Source organism: Miscanthus floridulus, chromosome 8 (genome assembly GCF_019320115.1).
Source record: "Miscanthus floridulus cultivar M001 chromosome 8, ASM1932011v1, whole genome shotgun sequence".
NCBI lineage: Eukaryota > Viridiplantae > Streptophyta > Magnoliopsida > Poales > Poaceae > Miscanthus > Miscanthus floridulus.
In genome coordinates, this window is record NC_089587.1 from 78013443 (window position 1) to 78034616 (window position 21174).

At 43.4% G+C, this 21174-nt stretch overlaps 2 protein-coding genes and 1 pseudogene across 2 annotated transcripts; all 3 read right to left on the bottom strand.

Annotated features, from left to right (window-relative positions):
* Nucleotides 1-4571: 4571 nt before the first annotated feature.
* LOC136469434 (wall-associated receptor kinase-like 4) lies at nt 4572-5517 on the bottom strand. The gene is made up of 2 exons (XM_066467632.1): nt 4790-5517; nt 4572-4692 (listed from the first exon to the last, which is right to left on the bottom strand). Exons 1-2 carry the CDS (start codon nt 5515-5517, stop codon nt 4572-4574), a joined length of 849 nt encoding a protein of 282 aa, XP_066323729.1.
* Nucleotides 5518-13386: 7869 nt separating this feature from the next.
* LOC136472686 (bifunctional bis(5'-adenosyl)-triphosphatase/adenylylsulfatase FHIT-like) lies at nt 13387-15375 on the bottom strand. The gene is made up of 4 exons (XM_066470390.1): nt 15010-15375; nt 14864-14923; nt 13778-13876; nt 13387-13692 (listed from the first exon to the last, which is right to left on the bottom strand). Exons 1-4 carry the CDS (start codon nt 15094-15096, stop codon nt 13576-13578), a joined length of 363 nt encoding a protein of 120 aa, XP_066326487.1. The 5' UTR covers nt 15097-15375; the 3' UTR covers nt 13387-13575.
* Nucleotides 15376-17989: 2614 nt separating this feature from the next.
* Nucleotides 17990-20859, bottom strand: LOC136469436 (wall-associated receptor kinase 2-like; annotated as a pseudogene).
* Between the last annotated feature and the right edge of the window lie 315 nt (nt 20860-21174).

Below are 21174 nucleotides of genomic sequence, written 5' to 3' on the forward strand. Positions count from 1 at the left end.
ATAGGACTACTTTGGTTTATAGACCTTTTTTATTTCTTATACCTTCTCGCGTATCTAAAGCACACTTTCTTGCATCTATTAGAACAAAGCGTGAAATAATGTCACGGACACCAGACAGTGTAGCCCGATGCCCCTAGCGTGATGAGCAGCCAACCTATGAGGAGCAAGCACTAGAGGACCAGCTAACTCAGGAGCAGTTCGATAATGAGTTAGAAAAGGATCTAGAAGTGATGCTTACTCAGGAGTAGTGTGATGAGGAGGAAGGGGAGCAGAAGGAAGAGCAGGAGAGGCTGCTGAAGGCGAAGAAGAAGAGGATGATGATGATGACTTAGAAGAGGGATATGAAAGTCCCGAGGATCCTTTCCCATGTGAAGCCAGAAGGAGGCCAACGGAGGAAGATTTGGACAAGGATTTTGACCCGAACGAGGAGGTAGGGAAAAAGCCTTAGCTTGTAAATTTTGCTAAAGCTTTGGCTGTATTACCTTTGCTAACACTTTGACCTATCGTATATACAGGTCCCTCCTGAAACTCGAAAAAGACGACGTCGATGTCCACGACATCTCGCTGGACAAGACGGAGTAGAGGAAAGGAGAGCAGAGGCAACACACACAGAGACGGATCACGATGCCTTTGCTCCACAACCTCAAGACACAACCATGACTACCAAGCCTAAGAGGAAACGAGAGGATAGAAAAAGAAATCTATATCCAGATAAGGCATGCTATGTGATAACGGAGGTCAGGCCAGCAGAAGAGATCCTTGAGCCAAAGGAATTAAGAGGACGATTCCGTAATGCGATCGAGGTCCTAGTAAGAGATAAATTGAACCCAGCAATCCCTAACTGAGAAGAGGTATTAGACAATAAAAAAATGAACTATGGGATAGGCAGCTGGAGCTCAATTTTAGATTTCCAGAGGGTAAGCACGAACTGGTAAAAAATGCTTTCAGGATGATGGGAGAGTCATTTCGATGTTGGAGGTTGGAGCTCAACATGAAGTATATCCAAAAGGGGTTAACTCCCTTCAACGAGTTTGGCAAAATAACTCCTAGTCAATGGGAGGAGCTCGTGGCTCAAAAGACTTCACCGGAGGCATTGGAGATCAATGCCTATAACACTGAGCTGGCGAAGAGGAACAAACACCACCATCATCTAGGCCCCGATGGCTACTATGCCAAGGAAGAGCAGTTTAGGAAGATGCACGAAGAGGCCACAGCTACTGGGAATATCGATGTGACAAATTTGAAGGTACGCTCAAGGAATTGGATATATACGAGGAGTACAGAATCATCCAACAGTAATCTTAAGTTTGATAAGCCGGAGACCCAAGAGGCAGTATCAAGGATACTAAAATATGCTGAAGACAAGGAGAAGGGCTCATTCAATCCTTCCAGAGAGAGGGACGAGCTTAGCCTTGGCTTGGGAAACAAGGAGCACACAGGCCGCACCAGGGGGCTAGGAAAAGGATGACCTAGAAGCAAGGATTCGAAGAGGACAGGCACATGTACAAGAAACATGGCAGAGACTAGGAGACTAATCTTGAGCTCCAAGTAAAGGCTCTAGTTGCGAAGGCACTGGAGGAGCAAGGACTATCTATGGAGCCACAAATATTAGTGACGTCGCTGGGAGAACTGGCATTAGTTGGCAGCCCTCCGAAAGTTCCTAGCAACCAAGGTTCCACTGCAGTCACAACCCCCATCGATCGCATACGGGATCCAACTAGTTGCACCTTGGTGTTTCTCAGCGACCGGCAGAACACTGTGATGGAGGTGGCAACGGGTGTGGCACATCCTCCCGGTGGCTTACACCACAATAATAAGATACCGCCAGACTACACTAGGGTCGAGGTACATACCGTGAAGCCTGAGTTCATGCAGTGGAGGATAGACTACGCAACTCCTAAGGGGCTGGTGTTACTTGGAGACGTTATGGGGCAGTTCATCCTCTGGCACAAACAGGACATTATATTGACTGCTTCTTCGCCGCCTCCCCCTCTCCCAAATATGGAGCAAGTTGTTGAGGTCGGGGAGATATTTTCACCGTCTCGTGACCACCACATTTCTGACATGCCACATTCTTCCCCGCCTCCTAGCGAGCATGTGCCTGATGAGATGCCACAACCTTCTCCAGCTCGTACCGAGCAAGTGTATGATGAGATGCCACAGTCTTCTCAACAAGCACAGCCGATACATGAACAACGAGTGCCTCCTGAAGAAGGTGATGCACAAGAAGATGATGACGTGCCTGAATGGGAACTTCGAAAGAAGCATCCAATCACCATAAGGCTAGTTTATGTTCCGATGAAAGACGTCTCGTCGGTGTCTAAGTGGTATTCCCATGACCAGTTCAAGCCTGAGAACCAAGTTAAAAAAGTTCCATCACAGGGTTCTGAGGAGGCCATCACTAGCAAACTCCACCAAATTGCAAAGCAGTATCCAAATGTTGATGCCATCAAATGGTCAAAGGATTGCCCAAAAACATATGAAAGAGGCAAGCCCTTCCTACCAAATCGGGACATCCAGCGCCTACCACTTGGAATGAGAAGGTTTGATGATTGGTACTTGCGTGTTCTCCCAACGAGCATAGACCTTATACAAGCATGCTTCCCCACCGGTACATTTGGAAGCCCAGCCGGGAAAATTGTCTTTGACTTCAATGACATGCACACATGCTTTCACCTGGGAGAAATGGAGATGAATCTAATTCGCACGTGGTGCCTGTAAGTCCTTGTCCTCCCGATATGATATGAATGTAATCTTTGAATTTTGTTGTAACTAACCCACGCCGTGATTTGTAGAATGCAAGTGCACATTGTCAAACAAATACCAAGTGTGAAAGCCAGGTATCTAGACCCTCAAGCTATAGCCCAAACAAATTTTAATTACCCTAAACAGTGGAAACTGGATGCCAAAGAGCTAGCTGCTGCAAAGACTCTTCGGGAGAAAGAGCACATCCGTACGGCGAAACTAAGGGAAGAGTCTCTTAAGGTTGCAGCATACATTGCCCTGGCTTTCAAAACTCTCCAACAACACTCTACTATATGGCTACCATACAACTTCGAGTAAGTTCAACTCTATACTTAAAGCTTTGTTCGATATATTTTATTCGATGCAAAAGAGCTTATCTAGTTCTATGATTAAATCCATGCAGCAACCACTGGATTTGTATAGCCGTCGATGTCGGGAGGAGCATGGCATGGGTCTTTGATTCAATAGATAGGGACCCAGTGACATACAAAGACTTCATATCGATTCTCAAGACGTATACATATCGACAATCCTCATTAGCTTATATGTTTGTATACATACTTGTAACGTTCACTTTTGAATACTAACAAGTTGTATTTGCTAAAATAATTCGAACAGAGCATTTAGGTTCTATGTTACTAATCATCATGGAAGGCATGATCCAGCAAGGAAGGAAAAGCTGGATATAAAAACACTATATACGGTAAGTGTAACTTACTTCTTCAGTACTCCATTACATGGCTGTCAAAAGCATTACTTAATATTTTTATATGCAAAACACACAGTGCCCCAAGCAGAAGCCTGGTAGTGTACATTGTGGATACTATATATGTTCTATGATGAGTAACACCGGTGTCTACAGGAGACACCCCTTAAGGGTAAGTTTGAACCTCTTCACCCGTAGTATAAAAACTTCGTACATGGTATGAAATACTAAACCAAAACTTGTTCTCTTGTAGTGAAAAGAAGAGAAATGAATGAAAAGAGACCCATACAAGGATGACCAACTCTTAGAGCTCGTCGGTGACCTTTGCAACTTCATATTGGACTAGATTATACACGTCAAATGCGCCTACCATGATCGAGAGTCTGACTTAGGTAGAAATCCTCAGTACCAACACCTTTGTGAGACTGAAAGGCTAGCTCTAGGACGTTGATAACAATGTGTATGGAATTTGTATATTTAATGATGGATTGTATATATTCTTGTGAATTGGACTTGTAATTTTAGTCTATATAATACTCTTGTGCTTGTAGTCTAAGGGGTTCGAAACGCTGGTCGTGGGGCGTTCGGCAACGCGAACGCGGTTCGGAACGTTGGTCGTGGGGCGTTCGGCAACGCGAACGCGGTTCGGAACGCTAGTCGCGGGGCGTTCGGCAACGCGAACGCTGTTTGGAATGTTGGTCGCGGGGCGTTCGGCAACGCGAACGCGGTTCGGAACGCTGGTCGCGGGGCGTTCGGCAACGCGAACGCGGTTTGGAACATTGGTCGCGGGCGTTCGGCAACGCGAACGCTGGATGGAATACGCGGAAACAAACAGTGTTCTGGTCGAATTTGAATTATAAATTTGAATTTTTTTTCGGGAAAACGTACTGTAGAGGCGGATCTAGATTGAACCGCCCCTACAAACAGGTATTATAGAGGCGGCTAGTTCTACCGCCGTCCTTACAAATCGATTTGTAGGGGCGACCCGAGAACCACTCCTACAAATGCATGATTTGTAGAGACGGTTCGGTAGGAACGGCTGACCAAACCACCCCTACAAAGGGTTATGAACCACCCCTAAAAATAGTTTCTGTAGTAGTGCTTGCCGGAGGTCCGGGGGCTAACACCCACCACCACCATGGCTGCCCTTGCAAAAGCTGTGGCTGCTGTGGCACGCCGCCGAGGACCCATTGCCGTGGCACGTTGTGTGGTTGATCTTCCAGTCCAGCACCACGGGAAGTCTACTCAACCAGGTGTATGCAGTATCATGAAATCCTACGGGCTTGTTCGGCTAGTATTAAAGTTGATTAATGCTTATTTATTGTGAGAGAAAAATACTGTCCGGCTGATAAGTTCAAGCGAATAGGCCCTAGCTCCGAATCCACTATCCAGATCCTGGCTGTCATATTGGGGCCTGCCACCTCGTTCGTCGAGAGGACCTTGAACCCGGAGGAGCTGCGCTCCTTTATGATATTGGCCTGGCAGCAGTAGATGCCGGAGCAGTCTGTGATACGAGGAACTGTCCACCTCCGGTTGTGCTTGTCCCAGTTGCAGAAGGTAGAGCAGGTGCTCAACAAGGTTGTATTATTGGGATCCCCATCCCCCTCGAGGAGGAGGACCTGGACGTTGTACCCGAGCGCAAACATCCTGTTCCTTCTCCAACTCAGGGTGTACACTCCGCCCTTCCCGAGAGCGCCACTCCATGTACCATTTGTTATGGGATTGGGGCCGAGGAAATTATTGTTCTTATCCTTGCCAGGGAAGTAGGCGAAGCTGGCGTTGATGCGCACCGTGGCGTCGGGGATGGAGATCTCCAGCACCTGCACGCTGCCGTAGCCGAGGAACAGCGAGCTGTTCCTGCAGGTGACGTTGAAGCCGGGGAGGTAGCACTTGGACGACTCCACGCCGAACGGGTGCGGGATGCTGATGTTCCCGCAGTGGCTGGTGCAGCCGGGCAACGCTACCACCACGTCGTCGGTCGCTGCGCCCAACGCCGGCCGTGGTGCCAGCACCGATGCTGCTGCAACCACGGCTGCCGCGAATAGCACCACTGATCTCCTGCTCATGGCTATCTGCCTCATCTTGATGATCGCGCGCAATATTGCTGCTCTAGAGGTAGCACTTTAGTCTTTCGATCCGTCCTCACTAGCTAGCTACTCCTATATATACTCCGTCGATAACCAAGCTAGCAGGACTGCAGGAGTATATATCTTGATGGCGGTCTCTAGCTTTGTTCTTCCAACAGTGATTATTCTACGACTGAACCACTCTTCCTACCTGCCTCGCCCACTATATAGAGATATAGATAGATATATACATATATATTGTTCGCACAACACACTCTCTAGCAGTCTACGCCAGGGAATATTGGCGAATCACGTGGCTGGTTACAAGGTTTTGCATCAAACAGACAGTAGTGGTTTACAGCTCCCGACAAGCAAATTACGCTACACCACGACACACATTTGCCTACACTTATTTGTTGGCAATTGATTGGTTTTGACAACACACTATGTGTTGGTAATTGTACAATCTTTTTAAAGTCACGTAAACTGTCGGCAATGATGTTGTATGACTACAGGTTAACTGTCGGCATTTCTCTTAGGACAATAAAACTGTCGGCAAATGTTTTTAGACAGAATAAGTGCGAAAGGATATACGGTCTTGCCCAGATTCCGGTTTTAGATCTTTTCACCGTATACACGCGCGGAGTCATAGCCTTTTGGGACGGAGTCTGTAGCCCACGCAAAGGGAAACGGGAAAGCCAATCCAACCCTGCTCTCTCTCTCTGCTGCCCCTTGCGTGCCGCCGCCTCCCACGCCAGCGCCAGCGCCCGTGGCTGCCGCCTCCCATGCCAGTGCACGCCGCCTCTGCCTCCCACGCCAGCTCCCGCCGTCGCCGCCCTGCACAGCACCGCCACCTGCCGGAACCCTAACCACGCCATCCCCTACCGTCTGCCCCCACGCCAACCCCTTCTGCACTGGTGAAGAAAGCTGCATTCGTGGCCGCCCACCGAGGAGGGGCGCATGGATCCGCCGACTACAGCTGCATCTCTAGGGAGGGGCGCATAGATCCGGTCTCCCGGTCCTCGACGGCTTTCGCATTTGAACGCGGTCGACCACCTCCCCAACACTCTTTCCTCTCGGTCGATTCGGTCAGCTTCTCTTCCACTTATCTCGATCTCCATTTTCCATCCCTCGATCTACTGTCTTCTTAATTGGGATTTAGTTTTTAGACGTGTGTAGTGTGGTGCTTGAGGGGCGATGATTAGGAGGGTGGGGCTCACTGCGGCGGCGGTTGCTCACAGCAAGAACACACAGATTCCATTCAAAGAAAATTGAGAAAGAAGCTTAAATTCCTTTCTTTTTAATGGGATTCAGTACTCTTTTCATTTTATTGGGATTCAGGAAACAATGATTCATGATTGTGATGAAAAACTTCTGAAAAATTTTGATTCTAATCAAGACTATCTTTGCTTATATAACTCTGCTCATGGCAAGTCTGGGGGTATTCTGTGTGGTGTAAGGAAAGATCTTTTTTATGTTGGCTCCTTTCAACAGGGAGAATTTATGCTTCAAATGAACTTATGGGATAAAATTAAAAAAAGTAAAATGTATTTTTTTAGTTGTGTATGGGGCTGCTCAGGATGAAAATAAAATGAATTTCCTTTCTGAATTATCTGCTTTTTGTTCTAGAAACAAAGAACCCATTTTGATTGGGGGGATTTCAACATCCTCAGATATATGAATAAAAGAAATAAACCTGGTGGATCATTCAAATACTCTGATACTTTCAATTCGTTGATCAATTTTTATGAACTAAAAGAAATCATTATGTCTGGTGGGTTGTATACATGGTCTAACAATCAAGACAATCCAACATTGGAGAAACTTGATAGAATCCTGGTATCCAAAGAATGGGAAGATATCTTCCCAAACTCATTAGTCAAGAGGCTCCCACGTGAGATTTCTGATCACAATCCACTTATTCTGTTGTCTGAACCTACTAAACCCACTGTGCATATTCAGTTCAGGTTTGAGATGAGTTGGCTGAGTAACCCTGATTTTTTTCCTACTGTTGAAAAAATTTGGAACAAGCCCTGTAGAGCTAAATCGGCTCTGGACAAAATACAACAAAAACTTAAATTGTTTAAGCAGTATTTCAAAGGGTGGGGCTTTAATCTTCAGGGGAATTTGAGGAAGCAAAGAGAAAGTATTAGTGAGGAATTAGTTTATCTGGAATCAGTTGAGGAGACTGATGGGCTTGATGCAGAACAAGTGTCCAAAAAAATCTGCCTCCTTAGTGAGTTTTTCCAGCTCCTTGATCAGGAAGAAACCTACTGGTTCAATAGGTGTCATAAATTATGGTTGTTAAAAGGAGACAATAATACAAGATATTTTCATAAAATTGCTAATGGGAGGAAAATAAAAAACACAATCATATCTTTGGAAAATAATGGAGAAACAATTGAAGGAGATGAGAACCTTCTGAAACATGCTACTGATTATTATACTACTCTGTTTGGGCCTGAGGAAGACCACAATATTCATATTGATCAATTTCTTTAGGAAGAATTGGAACAAGTCACTAGCCAATATATTGAGAACCTTTGTAAACCTTTTTCTGAATCTGAGATTAAAGATGCCTTGTTTCAAATGGAGAGAAACAAAGCAGCTGGACCTGATAAAATACCAATTGAGTTTTACCAATCCTGCTGGAACATTATAAAAAATGATATCATCCAGCTTTTTGCTGATTTTTATGAGGGAAAGGTTGACATTTCTAGACTTAACTATAGTATAATAACTCTTCTCCCAAAGGTAGCTGATGCTGCAAGAATACAACAGTTCAGACCTATATGCCTCCTCAATTGCTTATACAAGCTTATTACTAAGACCTTAACTTTGAGGATTGAAAAGGTGGCTGACAAACTTATACATTCCAATCAAACTGCATTTATGAAAGGCAGAAACATCATGAGTGGTGTGATGATATTGCATGAAATTTTGCATGAAACTAAAAGGAAAAAGCAAATTGGTGTGATTCTGAAATTAGACTTTGAGAAGGTGTATGACAAAGTGAAATGGAAGTTTTTATTTCAATGCTTGGCTGCTAGGGGCTTCTGCCCAAAATGGTGCAACTGGATTCAACAAGTTGTGTCAGGGGGGACTGTTAGTGTGAAATTGAATAATTCTTTGGGGCCTTATATCAAAAGTCACCAAGGGGTTAGGCAGGGGGATCCCCTCTCCCCAATTCTGTTCAATTTTGATGCTGATGGTCTATCTAGGATGATTCATAAGGCTCAATCTAATGATCTATTTTGTGGCTTGGCTGATCATATTGTTGAAAAAGGGATTGCTGTTTTACAATATGCTGATGATACCATAATCTGTCTGAAACATGATATTGAAGGTGCCAAGAATATGAAATTGTTATTATACATGTATGAACTGATGGCTGGACTTAAAATCAACTTTTCAAAAAGTGAGGTGCTAACAATTAATGATGAGGATGACTGGGCAAGGAAATATGCTGACATTTTTAATTGCCAAGTTGGGACCTTCCCTATAAAATATCTGGGAGTCCCTGTCAGTCCTAGCCGTCTTCATGTGTGTGATTGAACCTCTTTAGTTGATAAATCTGTTAAGAAACTTGATATTTGGAAAGGGGGGACTATGTCCATTGCAGGGAGATCCAATTTGATTAGCTCCAGTTTGAATAATGCCCCCATATATCATATGTCCATATATTTGCTGCTAAAAACCATTATTAGAAGACCTGATAAGATTAGAAGACCTTATTAGCAAACCTGGAAAGATTCATGGCTATATGACAAACCTTTATGTATCTTATATCCTGATCTTTTCAAATTCTGTGAGCAACCTAATGTGAATGTTTCTCAAGTTCACTCTGATATTGAAAGTGTTTCCTTTACCAGATGGTTAGTTGATAATTTGCTGATTGACTAGAATAAAATTTTAGATGATCTGAAGGACTTTAACTTTATAGCTGAGGATGATGTTGTTCTTTGGAAGTTTGGGCCCCTAGGCAAATTTAGTGTTAAATCTGTGTATAATGCTATGACTAGAAATGACTCTGGCCCTTATCATAAGAAAATCTGGAAAAGTAAGATTCCTGCCAAAATCAAAAAATTTATGTGGTTGATGATGAATAATGCTATCTTGACCAAGGATAACTTGTTGAAGAGGAAATGGTCTGGAGATCCCTCATGTTATTTTTGTGATAGTAATGAAACTGTTTCACATCTCTTCTTTCAATGTAGCACTGCTAAATCTGTTTGGGCAATAGTGGCAAAGAGTATTGGAGCTAACAATGTGCCTAGATCTTTGAATCAATGCTGGACCTGGTGTGAGAATTGGCTTCCTGCTGGAAAACAGTTTCATGCTATTTGTTCAGAATTTTATTGCTACCATATTGCACTGATAGTTTAACTTTTTTTTTCATGTTAGGTACTTCAGCTATGAGGTGTTGCAAGTATTTTGGGTTGGCAAACCTTTTGTGGAACAAGCAAGCAACTGCTCCAAGTGTTTTGGAGTGGCAGCCCTTCCAGCCATAACCATTTAGCTCAAAGACCGATAGCTAATGCATCAGTCCATAGCATAGTGTTGCTCAACACTTCTGCTTTTGATTTGAATAATTACACTACAGCTTGTAATAATTTAGTATAAGTCTATGTTTGCGAATAACTCATCTATATTTTGGACATGTATTTGGCTATATGTCTGTGACCAGTATGTATAGAATGAATTTGTTCAATGTGATGCCTTCTATATGAGCAAAAGTGGATTTGTCAAATTATTTTAATTGTAATTATATCTATGCAGTTTTGCCGATAGTTTTTTTTGACAGGGTATGGTTTGTAAAATACCTTAAAAATGGTTTGGCCAACATACAAACTGTCGGGAAAGGTCTTAACTATCGGCGTATGTCTTAACTGTCGGCAAAGGGTTAACTATCGGCAAATGTTTCAATTGTCGGCGTAGGTAGACCGTTTGCCTACACATAAAGTGTCGGGGATTCTGTTAACTGTCGGCAAAAGTTTCGCCGACGGCTTCTAGCGCGACTGTTTCTAAACTGTCAGCAAAACTTTTCGCAGAAGGTCTTTGCCTACAATAGAAAGTATCGGCAAAAGTATGCTGCGTTATAGTGTTAGTTAGTTATATATAATCCCCTGAATAAGATGCCTGCAAAGTAAGTCATATTAAAATTAATTATGCCAGGTTTTGGGCATCACGCGGCCACCATATAGCAACCCGGGAATGTGAATCGATCCCAGCAGGATTCCCCCGCGTGGTTGTTGAACGACACGCTTAGCCTTTTTAATTTTTAGTAATGAGAGGATTAAGTCCAGCTTTCGGTGCCCCACTGTAGGAACGCGCGTGTGATTTGTATATTACTGCCCCTGCAGTACGTATGTGCCATTGCCGTGTTGTGTGTAAACATGAAAGAAAAGGAAATCTGAACCTAACTTAGGCGGCGTGAGGTGTGGAATGTAACTTAGGCGGCGTAAGGGATCAACTTTCAGCCCTTGCAACCAAATCTAAAGTATGCATTGCATTATTTAACAACCATACACCTTTTTTTTTAGATAATAGATTTGTTCCAGCTTTAAGCATCTCCAAAGAAGAGGCATGCATGCATCACACCATGATTATTACAAGACAAGAATGATGCATGACTACTACTCAAAATCAAAAGGCAAAGAGTGTTAACATTATTGACCAATGTGAAACCCAAACGACCATCCATGAGATGCCCAGAACTGCATAGCTGTAGATTCGAGAAGTTGGCATGCCTTTTCCTTCTGGTTATCGGTGTGCTGCTTGTAATAACATAGCCCAAAAGACCGAAGCTAGTTCGTAATGATGAGTAATGACGTTTAAAGAAAAGATGTCGTATACTCCCTCCATTTATGAAAGGATGCAACAGGATTTGAACTAGCTTAACTTTAATTAAGTTTACAGTGACTAGTATTAATTTTTATGCATCCAACTAGATTTAATATGAATGTTAGTATATTTTATAATTAATTTATTGATACTTATTTTATATCATAAATGTTAGTATATTTTAATATAACTTTGGTCAAACTTTAAACTATTTTTACTATGAATCACTACTGGCGGCCGCGGCTTTGCCGAGTGTTTTTACACTAGGCAAAGAGCCATTTACACTCGGCAAAGGCTTTGCCGAGTGTAGCACTCGGCAAAGTCCGCTCGGCAAAATTTTTCTCGGCAAAGGGTCTTTGCCGAGTGCTTTTTATCGGGGCACTCGGCAAAATAAAAAAAAATTACCGAGTGCTTGAGGGGCACTCGGCAAAAAAGTTTTAAATTTTTTTTTAAATTACTTTGCCGAGTGCCCCAGCCCAGGCACTCGGTAAAGTTTTTTTTTTATTTTTTTTAAATTACTTTGCCGAGTGCCCCTGCCCAAGCACTCGGCAAAGTTTTTTTTATTTTTTTTTAATAATTTCTTTGCCGAGTGCCCCTGTTTAGGCACTCGGCAAAGAATTTCTGAATTTTTTTAAAAAAAATTCTTTGCCGAGTGCCGCGGCGAGGCACTCGGCAAAGAATTTTTTTTTTTTTTGAAAAATCTTTGCCGAGTGCCTTGCCCATGGCACTCGGCAAAGACCCCGAGAATTGCAAAAAAAAAATTACATTCCGTTGCAACAGCCTGGATTCCCACCACAAAAGCAACCACTTGTTTGCACATGTCAAGTACGCCAGGGCAAGCACACAATTGTAACCAGAAACTAGTTGTCGCAGGCTTGCAGTTGCAGGTGACCTAGTCCAGCGGCAATGTCGTCTTCCGATGGCGACACGAGACAGCATAGCAACACCCTGATCCTGACTAGTAGACTGGCCATTTGGCAACATGTACATTTTCATCACTACAAATGGTGCCAGACCGCTATTCGCGACACAAAGCTTGATGGATTAAGAGCTATTTAGCCCAGGCCATCCCATCATGACAATGGACAATGGCCTGCAGCAAGGGGCATCCAATCCAATAAAACAAAGTTCGAATTCCAGATACCAAGCAAACAGAGCGCAACGGAAAGGATGAAAGTGACTAAAGTCAATGAAATCCAAGACGCAAATCAGTAAAAGTTGGGGGGGGGGGGGGGGGGGGGGGGGGGTGTGAAGATCTATCCAGTTACAAGAGATGTGCTCACGTATGTGTAAAGCAGACCCAAGTGTTAACATTCAAGACAAAGCAAAGCCAGTGCCCTCTTTACATTCTTATATCACATCAACTGTGATCAACGGACCATAACCTCTCCACCCCCCAAAAAAAGTTTTCAGGATAAGACAACAATAAAGACAAAGAAAACAAAAAGTGAAAAGCTATGATCAATGTTTTTCAAAGGACTGCTACAAAAAGACATAAAGCTGAAACAATCAGCATGATTTTAATCAGAACATTTGAGTTGTCAAGAACTTACTGTACAACATAAGCATCAGCAGGGGGCATGGAATAAAGCTTAGCTAGGCCTACAACAGCTAGAGAGGATCAGAATCTTGCATTCATGAATCAGATCAACTTTTGATATTTGAACAGAAGCATCATCCAAATAAATAACTTAGTCAGTGAAAAGGCTACAGTCAACCAAGATTCTCCTAGCATAGAACAAAACATAATGGACAGTTGGCACAAGAATAAAACTTTAGCACGCTACTAAAGAACTAAACACAATCTTTCTGTCCTAATCAATTCTGTTTAACAGTAGATGGACATCTAATTTAACTAATCCTGCATAAACTGCTGAAGGGGTAATTTGTGACTAATGGTACATCCTCTCTTACAATTCCACAAAGAAAAAGATTGCAGTAAAGACATAATTCTCCCAGAAAACAGTTGACGCTCTGTAGTACACACAAAAAAATAGTTTCTAATCTATCTAAAAGAGTTGGCACTAGGAATGCATTCCTTGCAACAAATGATTATTTCTCCACAGTACAGAACATAACACCAGAACTGGACACCATCACAATGTCAGTGCGCAATCATAACTGAACTGCAACAACGAAGGACAAGTAGCAAGCCTTATTTCTAGCAAACAGTCAGCTCAACTTAGAAACTAACTACTATACTATCATGTAATTCTAGGAGAAAAGAGCACGGTACTCATTGGCCTCCTGAGCCATTTCATCCATGGTTCTATCTTTCCTCTCAATGTCCAGATCAAGCTTCTCCTTCAGTTCTTTCTCTTTCACATCAATCTATCATAGCAAGGAAAAGGGTAAGCTTTGTTTGATTGGATATTGTAATAAAATAACCAGATTAATAGAAAAATGGGCCACAAACCGCGTCATATATTTCATCATTTTTCTCAAAATCCCCTTTCTTCCTCGGGATGAGGTGAATGTGGACATGTGCAACTGTTTGGCCAGCTTGAGGACCATCCTGACAAGTAATATCACTTGTTAATAAGAAACCTCATGGCATCATCATAGCAATGCGCAACATGTTCATTAGTGATGTAGAAGTGTTTTCACTGTAAGCATGCATCTATGTCACATATTCAGATAAAGGGAGAGAGAGTCACATATCACAGTTTGTCAGTATATAATATCACCAGAATCACAAGTAAAATGCCATCATAATTGTCCCTGCACACAGTCACAGACACCATACTAGTGAAATAGCCTAGCTCAATGCAACAAGTAAAGAGCATTCAACCTACATTGAGGATGTTATCTTTGGATAAAGGAGTTTGTTGCGGAATTGAGAAATTCACGTCTCAAGTATGAGCAATCCTATTTCTAAAAACAAGACAAATGAAAAGTCTCAATGCGACCTTTCTTTTTAAAATGACATTATGATACATGTATAATGTCTCCATTCTTAAAGCAGCAGCCAGATATTTTGTAGGCTACAAAGAAGAATGACTATCTAAATGTGCATTACAAAATGATATGGAGCAACTCTTCAGTATAAAACACTAAAACAGTAACAGAATGCGTCATATATGTCTGAATTAGATTTTGTTCACTCGTCAAAATTGTTGTTTAAGAACTAGATTCCTATTAATCATACTTCCTGTAATAGATTGTTTTGACTATCCTGTTAGCAATATTAAGGTATCATTGAAGTGAACAATCGTTCAATAGCAAAGTACTACGTCTAGCCACCTAATAAAACCTATTTAAACCAGTAAACCCGGCAGTTAGCACTGCCAAAACTTTTTGGGCATTGGCGTCGAGCAAATAAGTCCCTAATCTGATTGAATCAAGGATTCTACACTACAGGCAGAGTAGCTCGCAGCAGCATCTGTTAGCTGAGCCATTGAATCGAAGATTGTACACTACAGGCAGAGTAGCTCGCAGCAACATCTGTAAGCTGAGCAAAGTATAGATACCACAAGCTGAGAAATGGCAAAAACACCTATACCTGGAACTTCTCCGCGGCCTGCGGATCATTCGGGTTCTTATCGGGGTGGACCAGCCTCGCCTGCACAGACACAACCAGCAGCAGCGACAGGAATCAGATCAAACGCCCGCGGCAGTGCAGGCGGGAGCGAGGAGCCGGCCGCTTACCTTGACGTAGTATGCCTTCTTGATCTCGGACTCGATGGCGGACGGGTCCACGCCCAGCACGTCGTAGTAGCGCGTATCCTTCACCATTTTGGCTCTCTCTGCTCAAGCTTCGATCTCCCCTCCGACTCCCACCGGATCAGGCTCCAGGTGGGAGCGGATCCGTCCGGGTATCCGGTTGGTGGAGAGAGGTGACGGGGTGCACCGGGTGGTGGGAGTTGGCGGCGGTGGCTGGGGGGGGGGGGCCGCGGGGGGGCGGGGCTCGCCGGCGAGGGCGGGGGTGGGCGCGGAGGCGCGCGCGGGCGGGAGATGGCGCCCGCGGCGGCGGGCGGGCGGCGCTGCGGGGGCGGGCTGCGCGGAGGCGCGCTGCGGCGGCGGGCGGCGATGTGGCGGCGGCGCGGCGCGTGCGGGGGTCGGGGGCACGGGCGGCTGAAGATAGGGTTTGGAGGGAGGGGTGAGGGCGGTTGGTCCATTTAGGCCGCCGGCGTTTTTTTTTTATTTTCTTTGTCGAGTGTCGCCATGCACTCGGCAAAATTTGTTTTTTATTTTTTTTTTAAAAAAAACTTTGCCGTGTGTTATCCTTGGCACTCGGCAAATTTTTTTTTATTTTCTGAAAACAAATTTTGCCAAGTGCCTCGTGGGCTCGCCACTCGACAAAGACATTTTTGCCGAGTGCTCCTCATGGCATTCGGCAAAATATATATATATTTTTTATTTTGGACCTCAATTTTTTTGTGTAGCCTTGTGACAGTATTTAAAGCTCTACTCTAAAATTTGATGAAATTTTGACTTTTTTAGGTATATTTCATTAATTTATTTCGTTTCGTTGATTTTTTCGGTGTATTTCAAATTTGAACTGCAGGTCCATGGAATAATGGAATTTGATCATCCAAAAATTGATATTCATGATATTTAGCGTATGTTGAGGCCGTATCCAGGGAGTCACATGAAATCTCGAGCATCTCGTTGACGTAACATGTCGAGTTAGTTGCGAGAAAAGTGAATTTAAATTATATAAAATCCAAACGAAGTCCGAAAATCACGAAACTTGTGGAGACGTCGTGTTATCGCATGTGGAGGCTGTGGTAAAAAATTGAGAAGATTTCGAGCAAGTAGTGACGTCGGATGCCAAAAACCCAGACATCTCCACATGTGAAACGAAGTGATCACATGTGGAGATGTCTGGGTTTTTGGCATCCGACGTCACTACTTGCTCGAAATCTTATCATTTTTTTACCACAGCCTCCACATGCGATAACACGACACCTTCACAAGTTTCGTGATTTTCAGACTTCGTTTGGATTTTATATAATTTAAATTCACTTTTCCCACAACTAACTCGACATGTTACGTCAACGAGATGCTCGAGATTTCATGTGACTCCCTGGATACGGCCTCAACATACGCTAAATATCATGAATATCAATTTTTGGATGACCAAATTCCATTATTCCATGGACCTGCAATTCAAATTTGAAATACGCCGAAAAAATCAACGAAACGAAATAAATTAATGAAATATACCTAAAACAGTCAAAATTTCACCAAATTTTAGAGTAGAGCTTTAAATACTGTCACAAGGCTACACAAAAAAATTTGGGTCCAAAATTAAAAAAAATATATATTTGCCGAGTGCCATGGGGAGCACTTGGCAAAAATGTCTTTGCCAAGTGCCGGGCCCAGGAGGCACTCGGCAAAATTTGTTTTCAGAAAATAAAAAAAAATTGCCGAGTGCCCAAGGATGGCACTCGGCAAAGTTTTTTTTTTAAAAAATAAAAACAAATTTTGCCGAGTGCCTGATGGCTGGCACTCGGCAAAATATGACGGTAGGTGGCCGCCGTCACGGTCCGGCTAAATTTTGCCGAGCGCCTGGCTTTGCCGAGTGCCAGGCACTCTAGATTTGCCGAGTGCCTGACTTCGCCGAGTGCCTGGTTGTCGAGTGCAAAATTTTTGCCGAGTGCTACACTCGGCAAAATATTGCTTTGCCGAGTGCCACGATATTTTGCACTCGGCAAAGTATTAGGCACTCGGCAAAGTACATTTTTCCAGTAGTGAATGTAGTTTCCAATTTACTATAAAAGCAACAAAATTTACTACCATGCCAATTCCATTCTAAGTAGATTATTCTTAGTCACAGGATAACCCCTCTTTCAAAAACCACATGAATATTTCTATTTTTAGAAATACATTCAAATGCCAAATTTCCTCTACAACCTACTATTGTAGGAGGTTGGGGACATATATTACCCTGAAAAATGAGAGCTCAAATAGTGTTGTTGTGGCTTTGGATGGTCAGTTCAGCTTGGCCATCCTGTTGCGAGGTATGAGGACAAGACATGCAAATGTTAATGCCATGCTTGATAAAATATAAAATTGGGTTGAATTTCACGCCATTATGACAATTTCTTAGATAGAGCATGTGTGCTGGCATACGTGCAAAAAACTTTGATGGATGAAAAAGTATAGGATTTGAAATGGGGGGGGGGGGGGGGTATGCCAAATGGAAAAGTAAAGTCATCCAAACAAACAAGATAATATTTAAAGGCAGATACACCATGAATTGGGGATTTCCAAATATCATAGTGAATTAACTGAAATGGTTTAGAATCATGAGATGGAAATAATTCAAAGGGGAGTCTAGTGTGTTGACCCACTTGACATGCATGGCATATGGAACTACCTTTCCCATGGAATCAATAATGAAGAAAATAATGATTAATTCCACATATACGATCATGTTCTTATTATAGCTATGTATAGTACATGTACAACCTAAATTACAAGAGATAGTTACAACAAATTTACAACCAAATAGGCAACTAATCAACATCACAATTTGGCTAGCTATCAATGCAATCGTCAAGTTGGTTGCACTGCCAGATTACAATGGTGTCGTGTGTTGCTAATGCATTGGTTAATAGGAGATAATAAGGTTACTGGAGATAATACTTTAACATCGCCTTCTTGTTTACTGGAAAATCCTTCAAATAACATATTGTGGTGAACATGTTTCTTTTATAACTCTCAAGTTTTCAAGTGTCATCTCAACTTCTCTCATAGTAGGCCGGTCGATCTTCTCCATTCAAGTTTGTACACGTTGCTGCCAGTTCAGCTACTTCACGGACTTGTCCATCCTCTTCCATGATTTGAGGATCTATTATGTCAACAAGTTTACCTTCATCAAGTAGGGATGCAAAATGTGAAACAATGCTCTCACCATCACTTGATCGGTAGATGGATGGTTTCTTTCCAAGTTATCAATTCTATAAGAAGAACACCAAAACTGTAGACGCCACTCTTATCAGTTAGTCTTCCTTTGTAATAATACATGGGGTCTAAGTAACCAATGGTCCCTTGAACCACTGTAGTCACTCCATTTTTGATCAATCGGGATATACTTTGAAGCTCCAAAGTCTGATACCTTTGCTGTTAAATTATCATCAAGCAATATGTTAGATGACTTGATATCTCTGTGGAGTATTGGAGTTGAAGCAGCTTAATGTAGATAGGCCGTAGCTTTAGAAACTTCAAGAGCAATCCTAAATCGGTCATCCCATGATAGTGACATTGGTCCATTGATATGAAGATGATGTTCAAGAGTACCATTTGATATGAACTCATAAACCAATAGAGGAACTTCTGTCTCGAGACAACATCCTAGAAGCTTGACAACATTCCTATGGTTGATTTGAGAAAGTATTGCCACCTCATTTATGAAGTCATCAATTTCTCTTTGCACAACAATCTTTGATTTCTTGATGGCCACTACTTATAGGTCTAAAAGTCCTTTATACACAACACCATGTCCTCCTCCACCAACTTGATGAGATGCATCAAACTTGTTTGTAGCCTTCTCAATCTCCCGTAAGGGAATTATCATCCTTGTACCAATATCTAACTTCTGTGATATCAATTTTGCTGGAGTAGCAACCCATGGTTTTGCTTGAAAAATCTTTCTTTCATCCTTTCAGCCTTACATAGTTTGATCTTACGTGCTATGAATGGTGCACCAAGTGCCAAAAGTAAGAGGCCTATACCACCACCAACTCCTAGCCCGATGCTTAAACCTGAATAAAGTAAAAAAAGTATGGTTGGCTAAATTCATGAGTATGAAGCAAGCAGTAGGCATATTCAAGTAAAAAATTTAGGATGCAAATCATTCTAAAGCTTTAGTTTGCTCTGCTATAGTATATTTAAACCTGTGATGACACAAATTTATATACAATGTAGTAATAATATACAATGTAATGCGATGGGTGTACACAATGGCTTGCCACCTGTGAAGGATTTCTTGATTGTAATGCACCCCCCTTTTGTGAATGGATTCCCATATGTTCCATTAGGACATTCGCAATGGAAACTTCCTGGAAAGTTTAGGCAGCTTCCATAGCATGAGTGTGCCACTGCACTGGATCAACAGACCCGTCGATATCTGGAAAATATATTTATGCGAGTCAGTAGTTTGAATAGAACATTAAGGAATTAAGACGATTCAGGGAGCAGTGCCACCACTATGTTACCATGTTTACTGAAAAAATGATACGAACAAGGTAGTGTATCAAAGAATTAATAAACCTTAGTAATTAGCATCAGAAATTCAGAATAAGTTGTAATCCTGGTTTTGATTTTCATTGAGGTAGGTACCTTTGCATCCATCTGGGACATAAGCATTGCCATGAAAGCCAGCAGGACACTGGCAATTGAAAGTTTCTTCTGTATTCTTGCAGTCTCCATAGCATAAATGGATGCTGCCTGAAGAGCTGCATTCATCGATGTCTAAAGAAAATAATACAAGAGATTAGCACCGGTTCGTTGATTAAATTCTGCAAGTTGTTAGGAGATCGAAGACTTCTCCATGTTCATACACATGAACACATGAGAATAGATAAGGGATTAATTCTAAACTATATATCTGTACCTTACCTTGGCATCCATCAAGAACGTAAGGATTGCCTTGGTAACCCTTGGAGCAGTGGCATAGATAAGACCCACCATGGACAACAGCAGTGGAGTTTCGACAGAAGCTGTTGGCACTGAGACATGCAGGTGCAGACGCATTTGCTGAGCACGTCGAATTCCTCATCACCCAGTCTAGGGTTGCCGGGAGCGCTTCGGGTCTACCTTTGTCGTTGCCGGGATAACTGTAAACGCCATCAACGATGTAGACAGAGTAATCAGAGTCTGTAGATGCTGCCCTGTCGTCGATCCTGTGGACCTTGATGTTATAGAAAGAGCTGATCGGAACAATGTTTGCCTGGCAGCAGCCAACGCCCGTGCAGGCGTTGTTGCCTGTCCTGGACCTGGAACCACCAGCATCTGCCGCCAGTGGGCACACGGCAGTGCAGGAGCCGAGCAGGTGGTCGTGCCAGCCGCCACGGACGTCGACCCGCACGCCGCAGCCGAGAACGGCTACGCTGCTTGTTGTCTCCGACGACAAGAAGTACGGCCCGTCCCTTGGCAGGCCGCTTCCCCACGTCCCGGTCGCGGTCGCGCCGCCGTGCGTGAACACGACGCGGGTGCTGTTGACGCGGACCGTCGCGTCGGGGACCGAGATAGCGATCACCTGCACGGTGCCGTCGCCGATGAACAGCTTGGGCGGCTGGTGGGAGTGATCGCAGGTCAGGTTGAACCGTTGAAGCCGTCCTCGCCGTCGCTGTGGCAGCCGGGCTCGACGCCGAACGGGTACGGGATGCTGATGTTGCTGCAGCTCCTGGTGCAGTTGCTGCCCCGACCAGTTGAGCCTGCCGCGGCGGCGGTGATGATGAACGGCGGCAGCAGCAGCAGCACTAATGCAGCCGCAGCCGCCGTGAATGGCAATGCTCTCCTGCTCTCCGATACCCTCGTCGTCGCCATGCACTGCCCACCATGCTCGCTGTACTTACTAAGCGAAGCTAGATGGTGATGGCCGTGGCCTTGGCGATGGATGATATTTGTGCTTTCAGTTCCAGTACCAGTGCATGCCACAATATGTATATATATGTGTGTGCACATGCTGTGCCGAGTGAAACTTGCGAAAAGACGACGATTTTTAAAGGAAGTAAGTAAACACTTGCGAGCGAAACAAACACACTTTATAATCTAGCTAGCTTTCAGCCCATGTGAGGCCGAAAACGGGAACGTGATTTGCATATATATGACCACAACCACCGACCATACCACCGCGTTTAC

Excerpts from the sequence above, each read along its gene's own strand:
- LOC136469434 (XM_066467632.1), bottom strand. The coding sequence starts at position 5,517 with ATGAGCAGGAGATCAGTGGTGCTATTCGCGGCAGCCGTGGTTGCAGCA. Across the intron at positions 4,693-4,789 it reads TTGAACTTATCAGCCGGACA|ACTTCCCGTGGTGCTGGACT; the intron begins GTATTTTTCTCT and ends CTGGTTGAGTAG.
- LOC136472686 (XM_066470390.1), bottom strand. The coding sequence starts at position 15,096 with ATGGTGAAGGATACGCGCTACTACGACGTGCTGGGCGTGGACCCGTCC. Across the intron at positions 13,877-14,863 it reads AGGCCGCGGAGAAGTTCCAG|GATGGTCCTCAAGCTGGCCA; the intron begins GTATAGGTGTTT and ends ATTACTTGTCAG. Across the intron at positions 13,693-13,777 it reads ATGATGAAATATATGACGCG|ATTGATGTGAAAGAGAAAGA; the intron begins GTTTGTGGCCCA and ends TTGCTATGATAG.